Source organism: Aquarana catesbeiana, linkage group LG13 (genome assembly GCF_042186555.1).
Source record: "Aquarana catesbeiana isolate 2022-GZ linkage group LG13, ASM4218655v1, whole genome shotgun sequence".
In the NCBI taxonomy this organism is placed as follows: domain Eukaryota; kingdom Metazoa; phylum Chordata; class Amphibia; order Anura; family Ranidae; genus Aquarana; species Aquarana catesbeiana.
Window position 1 is genome coordinate 214,020,216 of NC_133336.1, and position 19,410 is coordinate 214,039,625.

Consider the following 19,410-nt stretch of genomic DNA (forward strand, 5'->3'; position numbering starts at 1 on the left):
CACACCATAGAGAGAAGGGGGCGGAGAATATTCGTTAAAAAAGAACGTCAGGGGAGGGTGATGCAGGCGGAGTTTCACGCATGCGCAGTGTATAAAAAGTTATTACTTATTGTGTCATACGTATATTCTGTGCGTAGATGATAGAGGACCGGAACGCCAGAAACGAAGGTAATTTTTTTATTAGTAAACTATGTAGCAGACTATACTGCTTAAAGATTGATGAGGCCTATGTTGGGATAAGATGATGAGGGTTTAGCTGAAACATTAGTGTTTTTGTCTTGTGTATTATCTTTTACAGAAAACATGAATGCCAAATTTAAGGACCAGAATTTATGACAGCCTTTAATGATAAGTACAGGGAGATGAGGAATCTGTGGGAGGTCAAACACCCTCAATATTACATCAAACCAGTAAGGAAGTCAACGCTGGAGAGACTTCTGGCATTTGTGCAAACTTTCATCCCAGAAGCAACCGTGGAGATTTTGGAAAAGAAAATTGGAATCTTGTGAAATATGTATAGGAGGGAGCATAACAAGATCCAGAATTCCCTGAGATCAGGAGCATCAGCAGATGATGGGTATGTACCCAGGCTGTGGTACTACAAAAAACTATGTTTTCTTGATGACCAGACTGAAGCCAGGGCATAACTTTCAACCCTGATGAGGACCAACCTGGGACTTCCATCCTGGAAGAACTGGTTGTGACCATCTGGAGTCAGGTAAATTAATTTCAGACATATTTATTGTTCTAATATTAATGATGTTAACTAGATGTTATAATTGATTAAGTATTTTATCCTAAAAATAATGTATATATATCAATTGACAGTAGTGGCCAAAAATGTTTGTCACCTGCTTTAACAAATGCTGGTGTCAGATTTCTATACTCTTATATATGTATTAACATTGAATTTGCAAGTCATGATATGAAAATTGTGTGTCATTGATGAACCAAAAATTATAAACATGTCCCTTTTTATACACAAGATGAGCTCAGCCTGGAGGAAGGTGTGGAAAGTGGCAGGCAAGAGGAGGCTGGGCCCAGTGTCATCCAGGAGGAGGTCGGGCCCAGTGTCAGCCAGGAGGTGGTCGGGCCCAGTGTCAGCCAGGAGGTGGTCGGGCCCAGTGTCATCCAGGAGGTGGCCGGGCCCAGTGTCATCCAGGAGGTGGCCGGGCCCAGTGTCATCCAGGAGGTGGCCGGGCCCAGTGTCAGCCAGGAGGTGGCCGGGCCAAGTGTCAGCCAGGAGGTGGCCGGGCCAAGTGTCAGCCAGGAGGTGGCCGGGCCAAGTGTCAGCCAGGAGGTGGCCAGGCCCAGTAGGAACCTCACCGAATCACAAGTGCTATATATTCACAGTTTAGAGTGCTCATTTGGAGAGGTGGAGTGGCGAGAATTAAACTGCCCATTCTACAACTCCCAAAAGAACAGGGAGGCATGGCGGTTCCTCACCCTCTAATGTACTATCTGGATCTTGGAATGGATCACACTGCCCTGTCCCATATGGAGATGGCTTTCCTAGTGTTCCCTCTGACTGCCCCACAGTTAGGTCACTGATGAAAATCTGGAGGAGGGTTAAGACCACTTTGGGACTGACGGGTTATCTCCTAACCGGTCGGCCTGGGAAAGGGCGGGGGTTAGATTCTTCACACAGATACTTGACAGACCTGTCCTAAAGCCGTACAGACAATTACTGAGCGAATTCCCTGCACTTAAAGGCCACCGCTTTCAATACATACAATTACAACATGCCATTAGATACCAAAGTCGACAATCCAACTTACAATTAGAAGATTCCACATTCCTTGAGTCCATATATCCTGACCCTGAGAATAGGGGAATCATTTCTAGAATCTATACCCACCTACTATCACACATACAAGCCCCTGACTTGTTACCATGTAGGGAGGGGTGGGAGTGAGATATTGGTCCCATCGATGGCGAGCAGTGGAATCAGATTCTGGGAGTGGGTTCCTTGGTATCAGTATCGGCAGCAAAGAGACTGTCTCACCTGTTTATATTACACAGAGTATACCGCACTCCAGTACAGTTGCATAAGTGGGGCAGGCGTGACTCCCCCATATGTCACAAATGTCAGGCTCACCCAGGTGAACTCATTCATATGCTCTGGCAATGCCCCAAGCTAGTGAGGTACTGGAATTGCATTATTGCCAGAAAAAATAGTGTATACCAAGTTCAGTTAGCGGTAGAGCCATTGATTTGTTTACTGGGATGCCTGGACGAAGACTTGTACCTCCCCCCGGTTTATATAGCCCTCACGAGGCTGCAATATTTAGCCAGGAAGCTGATTGCCCATTTGTTGCTCTCAGCACGCATCCCTAAATGAGGCACAGTGGATACAAATGGTCAATGCTATCCTCAAAAAACATGTATCGCCATAGAAAATCACCAAAAGTGATGGCTTAACTCCCCAGTTGTTGCACCTCCACAATTGGCCCTGGACAAACTGATGATGGGATAACTGGGCTTTTGGAACTGATGTTGGTGCCCTATATGGTTCAGAAAGTTGAGTGACGTGCTAGTAGGGATGAGCTTCGAGTTCGAGTCGAACTCATGTTCGACTCGAACATTGGCTGTTCGCAAGTTCGCCGAACAGCGAACAATTTGGGGTGTTCGCGGCAATGCCGCGGAACACCCTTTAAAAGTCTATGGGAGAAATCAAAAGTGCTAATTTTAAAGGCTAATATGCAAGTTATTGTCATAAAAAGTGTTTGGGGACCCGGGTCCTGCCCCAGGGGACATGGATCAATGCAAAAAAAAGTTTTAAAAACGGACGTTTTTTCAGGAGCAGTGATTTTAATAATGGTTAAAGTCAATCAATAAAAGTGTAATATCCCTTTAAATTTCGTACCTGGGGGGTGTCTATAGTATGCCTGTAAAGGGGCGCATGTTTCCTGTGTTTAGAACAGTCTGACAGCAAAATGACATTTTGAAGGAAAAAACTCATTTAAAACTACCCGCGGCTATTGCATTGCTGACAATACACATAGAAGTTCATTGATAAAAACGGCATGGGAATTCCCCAAAGGGGAACCCCGAACCAAAATTTAAAAAAAAAATGACGTGGGAGTCCCCCTAAATTCTATACCAGGCCCTTCAGGTCTGATATGGATATTAAGAGGAACCCCGGCCAAAATTTAAAAAAAAAATGACGTGGGGTTCCCCCTAAATTCCATACCAGACCCTTCAGGTCTGGTATGGATTTTAAGGGGAACCCCGTGCCAAAAAAAAAAAAAAAAAACGGCGTGGGGTCCCACCAAAAATCCATACCAGACCCTTATCCGAGCACGCAACCTGGCAGGCCGCAGGAAAAGAGGGGGGGACGAGAGTGCGGCCCCCCCTCCCTCCTGAACCGTACCAGGCCACATGCCCTCAACATTGGGAGGGTGCTTTGGGGTAGCCCCCAAAAACACCTTGTCCCCATGTTGATGAGGACAAGGGCCTCATCCCCACAACCCTGGCCGGTGGTTGTGGGGGTCTGCGGGCGGGGGGCTTATCGGAATCTGGAAGCCCCCCTTTAACAAGGTGACCCCCAGATCCCGCCCCCCCCTGTGTGAAATGGTAAGGGGGTACTTACCCTACCATTTCACGAAAAAAGTGTCAAAAATGTTAAAAATGACAAGAGACAGTTTTTGACAATTCCTTTATTTAAATACTTCTTCTTTCTTCTATCTTCCTTCATCTTCTGGTTCTTCTGGCTCTTCTGGTTCTTCCTCCGGCGTTCTCGTCCAGCATCTCCTCCGCGGCGTCTTCTATCTTCTTCTCCTCGGGCCGCTCCGCACCCATGGCATGGGGGGAGGCTCCCGCTCTACTCTTCTTCTTTTCTTCTCTTCTTCTCTTCTTCATTTTCTTCTCCGGGCCGCCCCCCCCCGTTATTTAAGAACTGTCAGACGAGGAGCACCGTCACACAGCGGGAGCCTCCCTCCATGCCAGCATGGATTGCGGAGCGGCCCGGAGAAGAAAATGAAGAAAGAGAAGAAGAGAAGAAGAAGAGAAGAAGAGAAGAAGAAGAGAAGAAGAGAAGAAGAAGAAGAGAAGAAGAGAAGAAGAAGAGAAGAAGAGAAGAAGAGAAGAAGAAGAGAAGAAGAGAAGAAGAGAAGAAGAAGAAGAGAAGAAGAAGAGAAGAAGAGAAAAAGAGAAGAAGAAAAGAAGAAGAAGAGAAGAAGAAGAAGAGGAGAAGAAGAGGAGAAGAAGAGGAGAAGAAGAAGAGCGGGAGCCTCCCCCCCATGCCATGGGTGCGGAGCGGCCCGAGGAGAAGAAGATAGAAGACGCCGCGGAGGAGATGCTGGATGAGAACGCCGGAGGAAGAACCAGAAGAGCCAGAAGATGAAGGAAGATAGAAGAAAGAAGAAGCATTTAAATAAAGGAATTGTCAAAAACTGTCTCTTGTCATTTTTAAAATTTTTGACACTTTTTTCGTGAAATGGTAGGGGTACAGTACCCCCTTACCATTTCACACAGGGGGGGGGCCGGGATCTGGGGGTCACCTTGTTAAAGGGGGCTTCCAGATTCCGATAAGCCCCCCGCCCGCAGACCCCCACAACCACCGGCCAGGGTTGTGGGGATGAGGCCCTTGTCCTCATCAACATGGGGACAAGGTGTTTTGGGGGGCTACCCCAAAGCACCCTCCCAATGTTGAGGGCATGTGGCCTGGTACGGTTCAGGAGGGAGGGGGGCCGCACTCTCGTCCCCCCCTCTTTTCCTGCGGCCTGCCAGGTTGCGTGCTCGGATAAGGGTCTGGTATGGATTTTTGGGGGGACCCCACACCGTTTTTTTTTTTTTTTTTTTTTTTTGGCGCGGGGTTCCCCTTAAAATCCATATCAGACCTGAAGGGCCTGGTATGGAATTTAGGGGGACTCCCACGTCATTTTTTTTTTTTAATTTTGGTTCGGGGTTCCCCTTTGGGGAATTCCTATGCCATTTTTATCAATGAACTTCTATGTGTATTGTCGGCAATGCAATAGCCGCGGGTAGTTTTAAATGAGTTTTTTCCTTCAAAATGTCATTTTGCTGTCAGACTGTTCTAAACACAGGAAACATGCGCCCCTTTACAGGCATACTATAGACACCCCCCAGGTACGAAATTTAAAGGGATATTACACTTTTATTGATTGACTTTAAGCATTATTAAAATCACTGCTCTTGAAAAAACGGCCGTTTTTAAAACTTTTTTTTGCATTGATCCATGTCCCCTGGGGCAGGACCCAGGTCCCCAAACACTTTTTATGACAATAACTTGCATATAAGCCTTTAAAATTAGCACTTTTGTTTATTCATGTTCGTGTCCCATAGACTTTAACGGTGTTCGAGTGTTCGAACGAACTTTTTTCCTGTTCGCATGTTCTGGTGCGAACCGAACAGGGGGGTGTTCGGCTCATCCCTACGTGCTAGGAGTGCCTTGCTTGTTCGGCAAATGTCAGTCCCTAATGATATATGATCGGTTGGTACATCATCTTTATATTTTTGTTTTATTTAATTTACTTATGTTTTCTTCTTAGCTGAGCACTAGGCTGCTCATCTGTTTGTATTTTTTTTCCTAAATTCAGGGTAAACAGGAACTCAGGGTTTTATACAATGTTTTTTCAGCTGTATGATAGCAGTGTTGGCCTTATTGTTAATGCCACTCATATCTTGTAATGAGAAATGAGACTCCTGTTTTATATCTATGTCATACGATTGCAATTGTCCCATGTTTCGCCTTGTGTTCTCATTAATAAAAACCTTTTTGTTGATTAAAAAAAAAAATCTAAGACTTCTAAGTCTAGGAGCAGAAAGACGCCACCTCCGTGGACAGGATCCTGAAGGAGCTGGATGAGAACGGAGATGGGGAGGTGGACTTTCAGGAGTTTTTCAGCTTGGTGGCCTCTTTGACCGTGGCCTGCAACACCTTCTTCTGCGAGAGCAGCATAGGCACTCCGACCGTTCATTCCACCGCCATGGAGGAGACCCTTGTACAAAGACTGACGTCTCAATAAACTAGAAATTTATCATTTAAATGCTTCTGTGTTTCTGTTTTCTGCATCAATATATCTACAGAATACCAATGACTATAATCCAATACCAATATTCCTGAGTGTCCGCATGTGTCATTGTTCTGGAACCCCAAGTGTCCGTGTGTGTCATTGTTCTGGAACCCCAAGTGTCCATGTGTGTCATTGTTCTGGAACCCCAAGTGTCCGTGTGTGTCATTGTTCTGGAACCCCAAGTGTCCATGTGTGTCATTTGTTGACTAGTTCTGTATTTTGTGCATACACCTCAATCATTGTAGTAGTATGGACATATACATATCTAGATCTGAGAGATCTTACAACAAAGAGGTAGTTCGTTCCGCAATACACATTTATTAATAGAGTTACATAATCTGTACAAAGTACACACCCGACAGTATTTACAACACAATGTACAGTGTAGGTCTCCTGGCTTACATGGTATTTACAAATTACCCACGACACCCATATTTACAGTACAGTATAAAATACAAGTATATTAGATTACCTGTTAGCTTCAGGTCAGCCCATGGTGACTGCTGTCTGTTCCCACACCAAAGAGTGAGTTAGCTTGGTCACAAAGCATTATATCCCCCCTCTCCTTTCTGTAGTGTGGCTAATATAATTCTCCCTAATTGGTCGCTGTACCTAGTAAATGTATATTGGGCACAGCCTGATTGGATGAGTTAAAGAAGGCTGTTGTTTACTACCCAGGGAAGATGTTCTCAGGGAGAACAAAAGGCCAACCTTTGAAGTTGAACTAATTACAATAACACCAACACAACACTCAGTATTTTAAATATATTTCCCTCCAACTGAAATATATTTCTAATTGCAATATTTTACAGCGATTAATGGAGATTTCACATAATCCCATAAGGCAACAGATGGCCCCTTGTGGCCAGTTGAAAATATGAGACTCGGCCACACCTAGAATAATGGTTTATGTGCAACCTCCTTCAATATCTGGCACGTTTGGCTTTGTCCTCTGAAATGAAATAAAACTCTTTGAGAAGAGAAAAAAAACTTTTAAACTCTCCATCCCTACAGTTCACATTTCTGGATCCCAGTATCGGTAGTCATTACTTGTTCTGGATGTCATAAGTCCATAATAAAAATCAGGAGAAACAGCCCCAAAACAAGAAGAAGAAAAAACAAAAAAAAACATGAGGATCCTTGTTCTCAACAGTCCAATAATAACAGTACGAAAGTCCATGCACATCTGGTTCTGTTGCCCTTGCTTCTGGGATGGCCTTCCCGGGTGATTCCAATTGGATACAGCATACAATAATGACCTGGGGACCAGCTTTCCTGGCTTTCTAAGATTATACTTTATTAATGTGGACAAAGGTAGAGAAAGAAAAACACAAGTACATTTAAGACATATGCATTCAACTGAATGCTTGTCTGGTAAGTCTGAGCCGTAAGGACCTTTGATTAGAATTGTCATAGATATACTGCGACATACTAATGAGACCCCTTTCCCAGTGACAACAGTGTAACAATTTGAATGGTTACGCCCTTCAGCCAGGTGTCTGATTTTCATCCCCCCCATCTTTCTTCCTCCATTGTCATATGCCTGCAAGTACCTCTGCCCCACCTTCCGTGGAACACCATGTTGTGTGTGTGTGTATGACTCTTCACGTGTTCAGGGGAATTTTGTTGCTATCGCAACTCACCACTAACCCCTTTTACTGGAACTGTGTTCCGTCCAACCTTGGCTGGTGCCAAACCTTTGGGCATATAGCTCCATCATTGGCTACCATGTGTAGCTACTGTATGAGTCCTGCCTTTAGCAGGCTACGGAAGAGGTCATCACCTTAAGAGTTCTCCATGCAGATTAGGCAGTGTCGCCTACGCAGACAAAAATTAACTTGATTTCAGAATACGGATAAGTGTGATGTCATCAGTCACTAGTGGCTTCAGGAACAATCAAACTAAATTACTCTTAAGTACAATTGTACTATGCTCCCTGCTATTTGCCAATCACTATGAGTCTCACCAGTCCCAGTATATCTATATGATATTCACGCAATTCTCTTTGAACTTGATTATGGCACAAAAAGAAAACTGACCAAAAAAAAAAAAAAATTGATCAATGACCACATATGATGACTGCCCAATATTAGAACTGTAGAGAGGATTGTATGTCACATATACAAAGAAAATAGTCACATGACTGTTGCTAACACCCAGGTGTTACTGTCATAGTTGGTAATAGCTACAATCACATACATTTATATAACAATTATCCAATGTTGAAAGAGAGAAGAAAAACTGTTGGAACTTGGTCCATCCCCAAAAATGCTATAGGGAAGCTTTAATATTCTATATCAACATTTCTAACCATTTTAAATGTTCTCCATATAATGTTTCCCCCTTCTCCCCTCTTTTTTTTTTTTTTTTCTTTATTTTACCCTAGTGAAACTAAACTCAAGAATCACCATGAAAAAAAATAAAAAAAAAAATAAAAAAAATAAAAAAATAAAGGTACTATAGGAAAGAAAGAAAAATAGTAAACATTAAAAAAAGAAATAAAAGAAAAATTTTAAATCTTTCTTCCCCCTTTGTTTTTTGTAAACAAAAAAAAATTACCGTTAAGAAAAAATAAAGAATAAAAATGAGAGAAGAAAAAAAAAAATTTAACAAATTAAAAAAAAATTGAATCTGTATTCTGTCAAAAAAACATTGTAACTGCCTTCAAACATTGTAGCTATTCAAAAGGCAGCACCCTCTGTCGGTGGTGATTAACATATTAATTGACTCTCAGTGGAAATCCATTTGCAAGTCAATCAGGCCACAAGAACTTGTATTACAGAGAGCAGGATCTCTGTTTAAAAAAAAAGTTTAAATTTTTTTCTTTTTAGAATTTAGTTGGGCCTGACTGCAATTAATTAGATTCAAGGCTTCTACTTAAAACAAAAATACAAATTATGTTTTAAGGTCCTCTGTGTTTCAAAGTACTTTGTCCAGTCTGGGTCCAATCATTCGTCCTTGTCTGTGTATTTCTCCTAAAATACAAAACTCAAAAATTAATAACACCTCACTGTACCTCTCTGAGAGGTTCATAATGGACTAAACTAGTAGTGGATGATTGGAACAGACTTCCAGCTGAGATAATGCGTCCATCCACAGTAAGTACAGTCGAAAATGTACAGACACACCCACATATCTGTACTCTGACAAACAAAAAGTTATAGGAAAACCTGGTGTGTTTGTAAGTACTTAAAGTTTAAGAAGACAACATGTAGACATAAACATATTAACAGCACATGCGTCAATTTGGAAGGAAAAACAAAACACAAGACCTACTGAATCCATAAGATGCCACAAGGTGCAAAGCAATGCATTGTTATGTATTTTCCACGTATCAGAGTGAATGAAACTTCACTCTAAGCCACAGGAAAGGAAAAAATAAAAAATAAAATATCCCTACAGTTTTTCAGAGTCATAGGGATCGAGATCTCATATATGTGCACAGATTATTTATTCGCGAATACATGTAAACCAAAAAAAAAAAGTATTAATTTAAACTGGTACCAGTATTGAGCTCATTACAAACGAGAAAAAAAAAATTATTAAAATAATCATAAACAGTACAAAGCATGCGCATTAGTGTGATCACACTTGATTGATGGCTATAAAAACAATGGTGAGTATACCCCTACAAAAAAAAAATCTTTCTTTACACATGGACAGTTCATACCCATGCATTCCATCACTCAGACACACACATTCATTTAGATTGAACCCATACATTCTGGATAGAGCTTTGATAAATCGCAAATGAATTGTTATGTGTTTACGCAAACAGGAGAAAGGAAACAAAAAAAAAACAAACAAAAACCAAGAATACCAACCAAAAACAAATAAATAAAAAAATAAATAAATAAAATGAAGCAAGAGTAGGCTTCTGTACTTAACACTACTTGTACCCTATACCTTTGAATATTTATGGCAGTCTTCTGATCCTTTGGGGAAGATAAACACCTGTATTACTAATAACCATGTTTGAATACCTAGCCTAATATACATTACCTTTAGGTGTATGTATTTATGTATAAATACATCTATATTGATACACCTGATCAATATGTAAATACTTTTTCATGAGCTCCCTGCACCTGGAAAATATAACTTAGACAAAAGTTATTACCCTTTTCCCTTTCTTTGACACAAAGAAAGCAAACACTGCCACCTTGTTTTATTTATATATTTACATTGGTATATGTTCACTGACATTCACACTTGGATCTGGGGAAAATAAATTAATCAGATCATAGGCATCTGGATGACACATTAGATCTGGTATTTCTTTTGCTGTTTCTACATTGCTTATATTTAAGGTTTGTTCCCAGTAAGGTGAAGTCCTAGCAGATAGCATAGATAGGTTGGCCCCCCCTCCAGTATTTTCTGTTTGAATGGAACAGATGGTTTTCTGTGGGACCTTAACAATTTGATCAAAAGATTGTTTTATTTCTTTCAGTTCTTTCCTACACTGTACCAAATCTGCATGGCAGGCTTCATATTTTACCTTAAGAACATGTTGTGATGTTTCCATTATTTTATTGGTATTTTCCCAATTATGAATATGCGACTTCAGTAGTTCAATCTCATTTTCAAGAGAGGTAATTGTGCTAATTAACTTAACCTCTTTCAGAACTGATCTCCTGTGCTGTAATCTGAGATCACTTTCCATGGAATTTACATTCAAAGGGGAGCATGAGGCTATTTGCCTTTGACTAGTACCTGGGGGGGGGGCCATGCCTATAGATCTTATCTTTGGAGGCATTGTAATTGTAATGGTGCAGCGTTCTGTTTGAAAAGGTGGCAAATTCTCCCGTAGTGTGACTTGCTAAACAGGTTTTGTTGTTTGTACTGGTGATAAATCTTTGTTTTCACAGAATTAGACCTTCTGGCTACATGAAAAAAATTGTGCATACAGTCCCTGATGCATTGATACGAATCTTTAAGAGGATTTTAAAAAAATCCACATTTAATTTTAAATTTTGGATGGGCATTAGCTATTAGGAGGGTTTTGTACGCTGGGTCCTCTCTGTGTACATTTCTCTGTTTGCCTACATAGTAAGCTGACCATAGCCTGTTTGCATAAAGAAATGGATTCTCATTATTTTCCTGTTTTGTTCTCTATGCTGCTTTTAAGCCTAGGTCAAAGGTGTCACGGAACGCCCCACACTCCGCTTGAGTGCTTCCGTCTGTATACCGCTTCCTAAGTTCTGGAACACGAGTCCAATGGATCTGGCTATAGAAACCCCAAGAACTAGACAACACCAGTCTTGGAGTACATCAGAACTGCCTTTATTTTGAGATCTCACAGACCTTTTTATATCAGGGATGACTCAAAGCTAACCTAATTAACATGACCTAATTTACTACAAAATGTACCCAGACCAGATGACAGTCTTGTGGGCACCGGGCTTCACACAGTAATACAATTAACAATACAAACAACAATCTCCCCCCTCCTCAGCCTAGACCATTTGTCTATTAGCCAGGGCTGGTGGCTAATGTGATCAGCTCTCTCAATGAACATAAACACATGTTGATAACACCAGCATCTCCTCACAGGATGTGTCCCAGCAGAATGAATCAGTCTTATCAGCAGGGGGCTGCTGGAGGAATCCCCCCTCCCTCTTCAGGGACACAAATCTACAGTAAGGAGTCCCCATACAATATATACATGACTGAGTCCGATTAATACAGTTCAGACTGGATTTCTCATTCACCTCAAATGCTAGGGCCCATAATCGGTGGGCAACAGGCTTGCACACAGTCCTCTCCAACAGCCTCCGCTCTGGCCATGCCCGTGACAAAAGGGATATATTATTTTTAGCAATTCATCTACAGTTTCATTGTAATCTGCTCTTCCTTCTTTAACATGGTCTGGTAGGGAAGACCATGTGTCTAAGTTAACTGTTAATAGTAAAACTTTAACCTGATCTCTGGAGTTGGCAACTCCCAGCAATTTACATCGTTGCAAGACATTATCTGCATGAAATGTTATGTGCACTCCTGGCAATAGTTTGCCAATAATGTTAGCTACAAGTAGCACATTTTCTAAAGACTGTCTGTCCTCCCTATCCATCTTTTGTGCTGTGCTCTCAATTCCTGTTGATATGCATACATGCAGGAAACATCATTCAAAAATGTTTTAAATAGACTGAATCTTCATGCATAGAAACATTGGGCAACAACTCTTTTCATCTCCTTCTAATGCATCTGGACTCTTCATGTACCAATTCTATATTATATTTAGCTTTTAACAAAAGTTATGTGTTCCTCGTAGGCTCCCTATTAATTACACACTGTAGAACACAGCTATTTCTTATAGCCCATTTCTATATCGAGCACATAGAGCACCCAATGTTCATTTTTTAGCATTCAAATGAAAAACCCTTTCAAAGTGTGCCTTTTGTAGATATTGCAACCCCTTGAGATATTGCTGAAAGAGACCACCAAATTTTTCTGTCCATTCGCCGGTCGCCATTTTGTTGACTAGTTCTGTATTTTGTGCATACACCTCAATCATTGTAGTAGTATGGACATATACATATCTAGATCTGAGAGATCTTACAACAAAGAGGTAGTTCGTTCCGCAATACACATTTATTAATAGGGTTACATAATCTGTACAAAGTACACACCCGACAGTATTTACAACACAATGTACAGTGTAGGTCTCCTGGCTTACATGGTATTTACAAATTACCCACGACACCCATATTTACAGTACAGTATAAAATACAAGTATATTAGATTACCTGTTAGCTTCAGGTCAGCCCATGGTGACTGCTGTCTGTTCCCACACCAAAGAGTGAGTTAGCTTGGTCACAAAGCATTATATCCCCCCCCTCCTTTCTGTAGTGTGGCTAATATAATTCTCCCTAATTGGTCACTGTACCTAGTAAATGTATATTGGGCACAGCCTGATTGGATGAGTCAAAGAAAGCTGTTGTTTACTACCCAGGGAATATGTTCTCAGGGAGAACAAAAGGCCAACCTTTGAAGTTGAACTAATTACAATAACACCAACACAACACTCAGTATTTTAAATATATTTCCCTCCAACTGAAATATATTTCTAATTGCAATATTTTACAGCGATTAATGGAGATTTCACATAATCCCATAAGGCAACACATTGTTCTGGGACTCCAAGCATCAGGGTGTCATTTTTCTGGGACCCCAAGTGTCAGGGTGTCTTTGTTCTGGAACCCCAAGTGTCAGGGTGTCATTGTTCTGGGACCCCCAAGTGTCACTGTGTCATTGTTCTGGGACCCCCAAGTGTCCGGGTGTTATTGTTCTGGGACCCCCAAGTGTCAGGGTGTTATTGTTCTGGGACCCCCAAGTGTCAGGGTGTCATTGTTCTGGGACCACCAAGTGTCTGTGTGTCATTGTTCTGGGATCCCCAAGTGTCCAGGTGTCATTGTTCTGGGATTACCAAGTGTCCAAGTGTCCAGGTATCATTGTTCTGGGACCCCTGGGTGTCATTGTTCTGGGACCCCCGGGTGTTATTGTTCTGGGACCCCTAAGGGTCTGGGTGCCATGGTTCTGGGACCCCAAGTGTCAGGGTGTCATTGTTCTGGGACCCCCAAGTGTCCCTGTGTCATTGTTCTGGGACCCCCAAGTGTCTGGGTGTTATTGTTCTGGGACCCCCAAGTGTCAGGGTGTCATTGTTCTGGGACCACCAAGTGTCTGTGTGTCATTGTTCTGGGATCCCCAAGTGTCCGGGTGTCATTGTTCTGGGATTACCAAGTGTCCAAGTGTCCAGGTATCATTGTTCTGGGACCCCTGGGTGTCATTGTTCTGGGACCCCCGGGTGTTATTGTTCTGGAACCCCTAAGGGTCCGGGTGCCATGGTTCTGGGACCCCAAGTGTCAGGGCTTATAACCTTTTGTTAATGTAATGCCCCGTATTCTCTTGGGTTTTTAGATGCATTCTGTTATGTACAGGCCACATTACGGGTTAAAGACAAACATCGGCGTGTGGTGTGACGTTGATGTTGACAAACGCAGATAAACAGTTCAATGAGGATGAGATGTACTGTGAGGCCGGACTGTACTGTGACTATTAGTTTGTTCAGGTAAAGATCACCGATTGTTCAGAACTCGCCTGAGGTCCCGGATCTCCGGCATTCATTATTAGAAGAACAGACAGAACAATTCATTAATTCCCAGTAAGTACTGGTTTTATTTATCTTGTGGAATGGAGAACAGGAGCAGGCGGTAGACCTTTGGGTACAGCAAGATGCTCATATAAATATTTATTGAGTCCGTTTGCCAAAATCATACATCCCGAGAAAAAACATCCTCATTAGGCTGTCGTCATACGGTGTAGTCCCGGTGTAATCCTTGTAGTCCCTATCAGTGAGACGGAGAAGGCTTGTATATCTGCAGGACGGGATGGGGGTGGTCTATCATAGTTACATGATTGAGATTTAGTCATAATAGGCATTGGGGGAACAGAACCAGCACAGTGATCTGTCACATAACAAAAATAGACAGAACCAGAATCTGTACCACAGACCTCATTCTAGTGACTTTACAAAAGAATACAATTTGCACTTTTTATGAGTTATAACTAGTTTACAGATAAAACCAAAATTGGTTCCAATAACATTAATGAAAACCTGGCTTCCCAAAGCTCCTGATAGCTAAACAACACTGATGGAACCGTGTCACATCTTTTTCCCTTTTCCATTCGGTTTTCCATGGACCGCAAAGTGTCAAGACTAGGCCTGGTGGACAGTGGTGGCCAATTATGTTCCCTGTGCCGTCCCAGCCACTCTAGGTGCAAATATAAAGCTTCGCCTGCCTCAACACTCCACATTTTGGCTTCATTTTTCTTGGGTTCTAGAAGGCCTTGCCCTGGTATTGGGTGTAGCCCAGGTTCAGACTGTGGATGTAGTGGAGACTGCGGCTACAGAGGTGGTGCTGCAGAGAATGGATGTCAGATGGGGATGCCAAGGCACAAAAGGGACTGCTGTGTAGATTAGTGGAAGTTACAGGGGGCTACGGAGGTTTAAAGGTCTTACAGTTGTAGAGGAACGCTTCAGTACCTTTTAGGGGAGCTGCAGGCACAAAAGTTCTACGGGAACATGGACTCCATGCTCAAGCACTGACACAACGTCCCACTTGATAGAGGATGCAGTCCTGTGATTATGGTTGTCACCTCATCCCTTTAAACCCGAACACATATTAATTACACAGGTTCTGTGGCTGATTAAGGTGGTAACTAAACTCACTTGGTGCCTTATCTGCATTTAAATAGCCTCAGAACCCGTGTAATTCAAAGGTGTTCGGGTTTAAAGGGATGAGGTGGCAACTCTACCCGTGATGTGTCATATGATGCAGCCACCACACTCCAGGTAAAACCGAGATGTGGCTGCTGGCAAAAAGAAAAGACACCAACACTGGAACACAAGCCAACTGGAAGTCATTTGACCCTAACCAAGCTCTCTTATTCTCCTGCTTGTTCTGTAGACCATGGTGTTTAGATGAGCTGTTCGGGTCAAGCATCAGTTCAGCCCCAAACATCGCCCTTTCGGGTGTTTGCATGTTCTCCCGCCGAGCGACCCACAATGCACTTGTGTGCCGCACAGTGTGTTTTTAAAAGCTCTGATTGGCTGAAGCAATGCACCTGACCAGCGGTCAGGTGAAAGGCTTTGCCCAGTCAGGGCAAAGAGCACTGTGAGAGCTCTGATTGGGCAAAGTTATGACTTTGCCCAATCATGGCTCAGTGCTCATAGTCTCACCCCACACTATAAAAGGTTCCTTCCTGTGGAGATAGAGCTGGGCTCAGTGGTGAGAAGAATGTTTTATCAAGCTAGTTAGGCCCCTTTCACACTACCATGATTCTAAAGTCACGCAATTTTGTGGCTGCGATTTTAGGGAATGCCTGTGTAACTCGCATCAAAGTCAGACCAAAGTAGTGCAGAGACTACTTTGAAGTTGGCATGGCTTGAAGTCGTACTAATATGAATGGTTGTCATTGGAAATCATGGGGAACGACTTGTCATGTGACTTTGCAGTCCCAAGTCGCAGGACAAGTCATTGGAGTGTGGATCACCTGTATAGAGGTATCAGTACAGAGCTGGGTGTGTCCACACAAGGAATATAATACACATAAAGGGGGTGGGGAGAGGAGGGTCTGACCAGATTTCAGTTCATATAAAAGTCTCCTCACACCTGTACCCAGCATAGTGTGTGCCGTCACATCGATCACCATGGTAAGTTATATTACCTATAGAGAGTTTATATTACCCGTCCTCACCCATCATCATTGTGTTCTCTTCTCCCCATCCCCAGACTGCAATCCTCAAACCCACCAACAAAATGTTCTGTCTTCTGATCTTTCTGAGTCTCTTCTATGCCTACAGCACCAAGGTGAGTACCTACCTCTCCTCATTATACAGGGGGAGTACCTACCTTTCCTCATTACCAGGGGGAGTACCTACCTTTCCTCATATACAGGGGGAGTACCTACCTTTCTTCATTATACAAGGGGAGTACCTACCTTTCCTCATTACCAGGGTGAGTACCTACCTTTCCTCATTATACAAGGGGAGTACCTACCTTTCCTCATTATTCAGTGGGAGTACCTACCTTTCCTCATTATACAAGGTGAGTACCTACCTTTCCTCATTAGCAGGGTGAGTACCTACCTTTCTTCATTATACAAGGGGAGTACCTACCTTTCCTCACTACCAGGGGGGTACCTACCTCCATTAATACCAGGGTGAGTACCTACCTTTCCTCATTACCAGGGTGAGTACCTACCTTTCCTCATTATACAGGGGGAGCACCTACCTTTCCTCATTATACAGGGTGAGAACCTAACTTTCCTCATTGTGGAGGACAATAATACATTTGTTATTAATAGGAGGCATAGAAAACTGTGACTGTGGGGGAGGGGACATTAGAGTGTAAGCTCCTCTGGTACAGAGACTGATGTGATTGGCTCAGTGATCTCTGTAAAGCACTGTGGTATATGTTATCGCTATATAAATGTATAATAATAATATTAGTGGATGGGGAGGTTGGAGATCAGATGATGGAACCTCCTCATATCTTTGTACAGGTCATATTTCTGGAGAAGAATATAAAGAGTTTGGCGGAAGAATTTAATAAGATCGCAAAGAAGGAAGGAAATACAAAAACTTTGAATGTAAATGAGCTGAAGGAAAATCTGAAGCTGAATCCTATCAAAGTAAGAAAATCATTTACATTATAATATGGACAACCAAGTGTCATTTTTCTGGGTCCCCCAAGTGTCAGGTTGTCATTGTTCTGGCGCCCCCAAGTGTCAGGGTGAAACTAAAAGATTTTGAAAAACGTTACCTGGTCTGATGAGTCTGGATTTCATCTCCGACATTCAGATGGTGGGGTCAGAATTTGGCCAATGGATCCATCCTGCCTTGTATCACTGGTTCAGGCTGGTGGTGGGGGTGTAATGGTGTGGGGGATGGGGTATCACTGGTTCAGGCTGGTGGTGGGGGTGTAATGGTGTGGGGGATGGGGTATCACCGGTTCAGGCTGGTGGTGGAGGTGTAATGGTGTGGGGGATGGGGTATCACCGGTTCAGGCTGGTGGTGGGGGTGTAATGGTGTGGGGGATGGGATATCACTGGTTCAGGCTGGTGGTGGGGGTGTAATGGTGTGGGGGATGGGGTATCACCGGTTCAGGCTGGTGGTGGTGGGGTGTAATGGTGTGGGGGATGGGGTATCACTGGTTCAGGCTGGTGGTGGGGGTGTAATGGTGTGGGGGATGGGATATCACTGGTTCAGGCTGGTGGTGGGGGTGTAATGGTGTGGGGGATGGGATATCACCGGTTCAGGCTGGTGGTGGGGGTGTAATGGTGTGGGGGATGGGGTATCACCGGTTCAGGCTGGTGGTGGGGGTGTAATGGTGTGGGGGATGGGATATCACTGGTTCAGGCTGGTGGTGGGGTGTAATGGTGTGGGGGATGGGGTATCACCGGTTCAGGCTGGTGGTGGGGATGTAATGGTGTGGGGGATGGGGTATCACCGGTTCAGGCTGGTGGTGGGGGTGTAATGATGTGGGGGATGGGATATCACTGGTTCAGGCTGGTGGTGGAGGTGTAATGGTGTGGGGGATGGGATATCACCGGTTCAGGCTGGTGGTGGGGTGTAATGGTGTGGGGAATGGGGTATAACCGGTTCGGGTTGGTGGTGGAGGTGTAATGGTGTGGGGGATGGGGTATCACCGGTTCAGGCTGGTGGTGGGGGTGTAATGGTGTGGGGGATGGGATATCACTGGTTTAGGCTGGTGGTGGGGGTGTAATGGTGTGGGGATGGGATATCACCGGTTCAGGCTGGTGGTGGGGGTGTAATGGTGTGGGGGATGGGATATCACCGGTTCAGGCTGGTGGTGGGGGTGTAATGGTGTGGGGGATGGGATATCACCGGTTCAGGCTGGTGGTGGGGGTGTAATGGTGTGGGGGATGGGGTATCACCGGTTCAGGCTGGTGGTGGGGGTGTAATGGTGTGGGGGATGGGATATCACCGGTTCAGGCTGGTGGTGGGGGTGTAATGGTGTGGGGGATAGGATATCACTTTTTAAGGCTGGTGGTGGGGGTGTAATGGCGTGGGGGATGGGATATCACTGGTTCAGGCTGGTGGTGGGGGTGTAATGGTGTGGGGGATGGGATATTAACGGTTCAGGCTGGTGGTGGGGGTGTAATGGTGTGGGGGATGGGGTATCACTGGTTCAGGCTGGTGGTGGGGGTGTAATGGTGTGGGGGATGGGGTATCACCGGTTCAGGCTGGTGGTGAGGGTGTAATGGTGTGGGGGATGGGGTATCACCGGTTCAGGCTGGTGTTGGGGGTGTAATGGTGTGGGGAATGGGATATCACCGGTTCAGGCTGGTGGTGAGAGTGTAATGGTGTGGGGGATGGGGTTTAATCACCACGGCCTACCTGAGTATTGTTGCTGACCATGTCCATCCCTTTATGACTACAGTGTCCCCATCTTCTGATGGCTCCTTCCAGCAGGATAATGCACCATGTCACAAAGCTCCAATCATCTCACCACTGGACAATGAGGTCACTGTACTCCATTGTCCTCCACACTCACCACATCTCATCCAATAGAGCACCTTTGGGATGTGGTGGAACAGGAGATTCGGATCATGGATGTGCAGCCGACAAATCTGCAGCAACTGTGTGATGTTATCATGTCACTATGGAGCAAAATCTCTGAGGAACGTTTCCAACACCTTGTTATATCTATGCCACCAAGAATGAAGGCAAAAGCGGCCCAACCCGCTATTAGCAAGGGGAACCTAGCTAGTAGGTACACTCTGGACAGGAAAGGGTTACCTCTGATGTATAATGATGATGATGAGGATCACCTCTGGGTGTACCTAA

The 19,410-nt window shown here is 43.9% G+C and overlaps 1 protein-coding gene across 1 annotated transcript in view; it reads left to right on the top strand.

Moving 5' to 3' along the window:
* The window catches only part of LOC141116378 (protein S100-A1-like), a 268,186-nt gene that overhangs the window by 91,858 nt on the left and 156,918 nt on the right, over positions 1–19,410 (top strand). Inside the window, exon 3 of the mRNA XM_073608624.1 lies at positions 17,103–17,231. Coding sequence (XP_073464725.1) covers positions 17,103–17,231 — 129 coding nt within the window. The remainder of the gene's footprint in view (positions 1–17,102; positions 17,232–19,410) is intronic.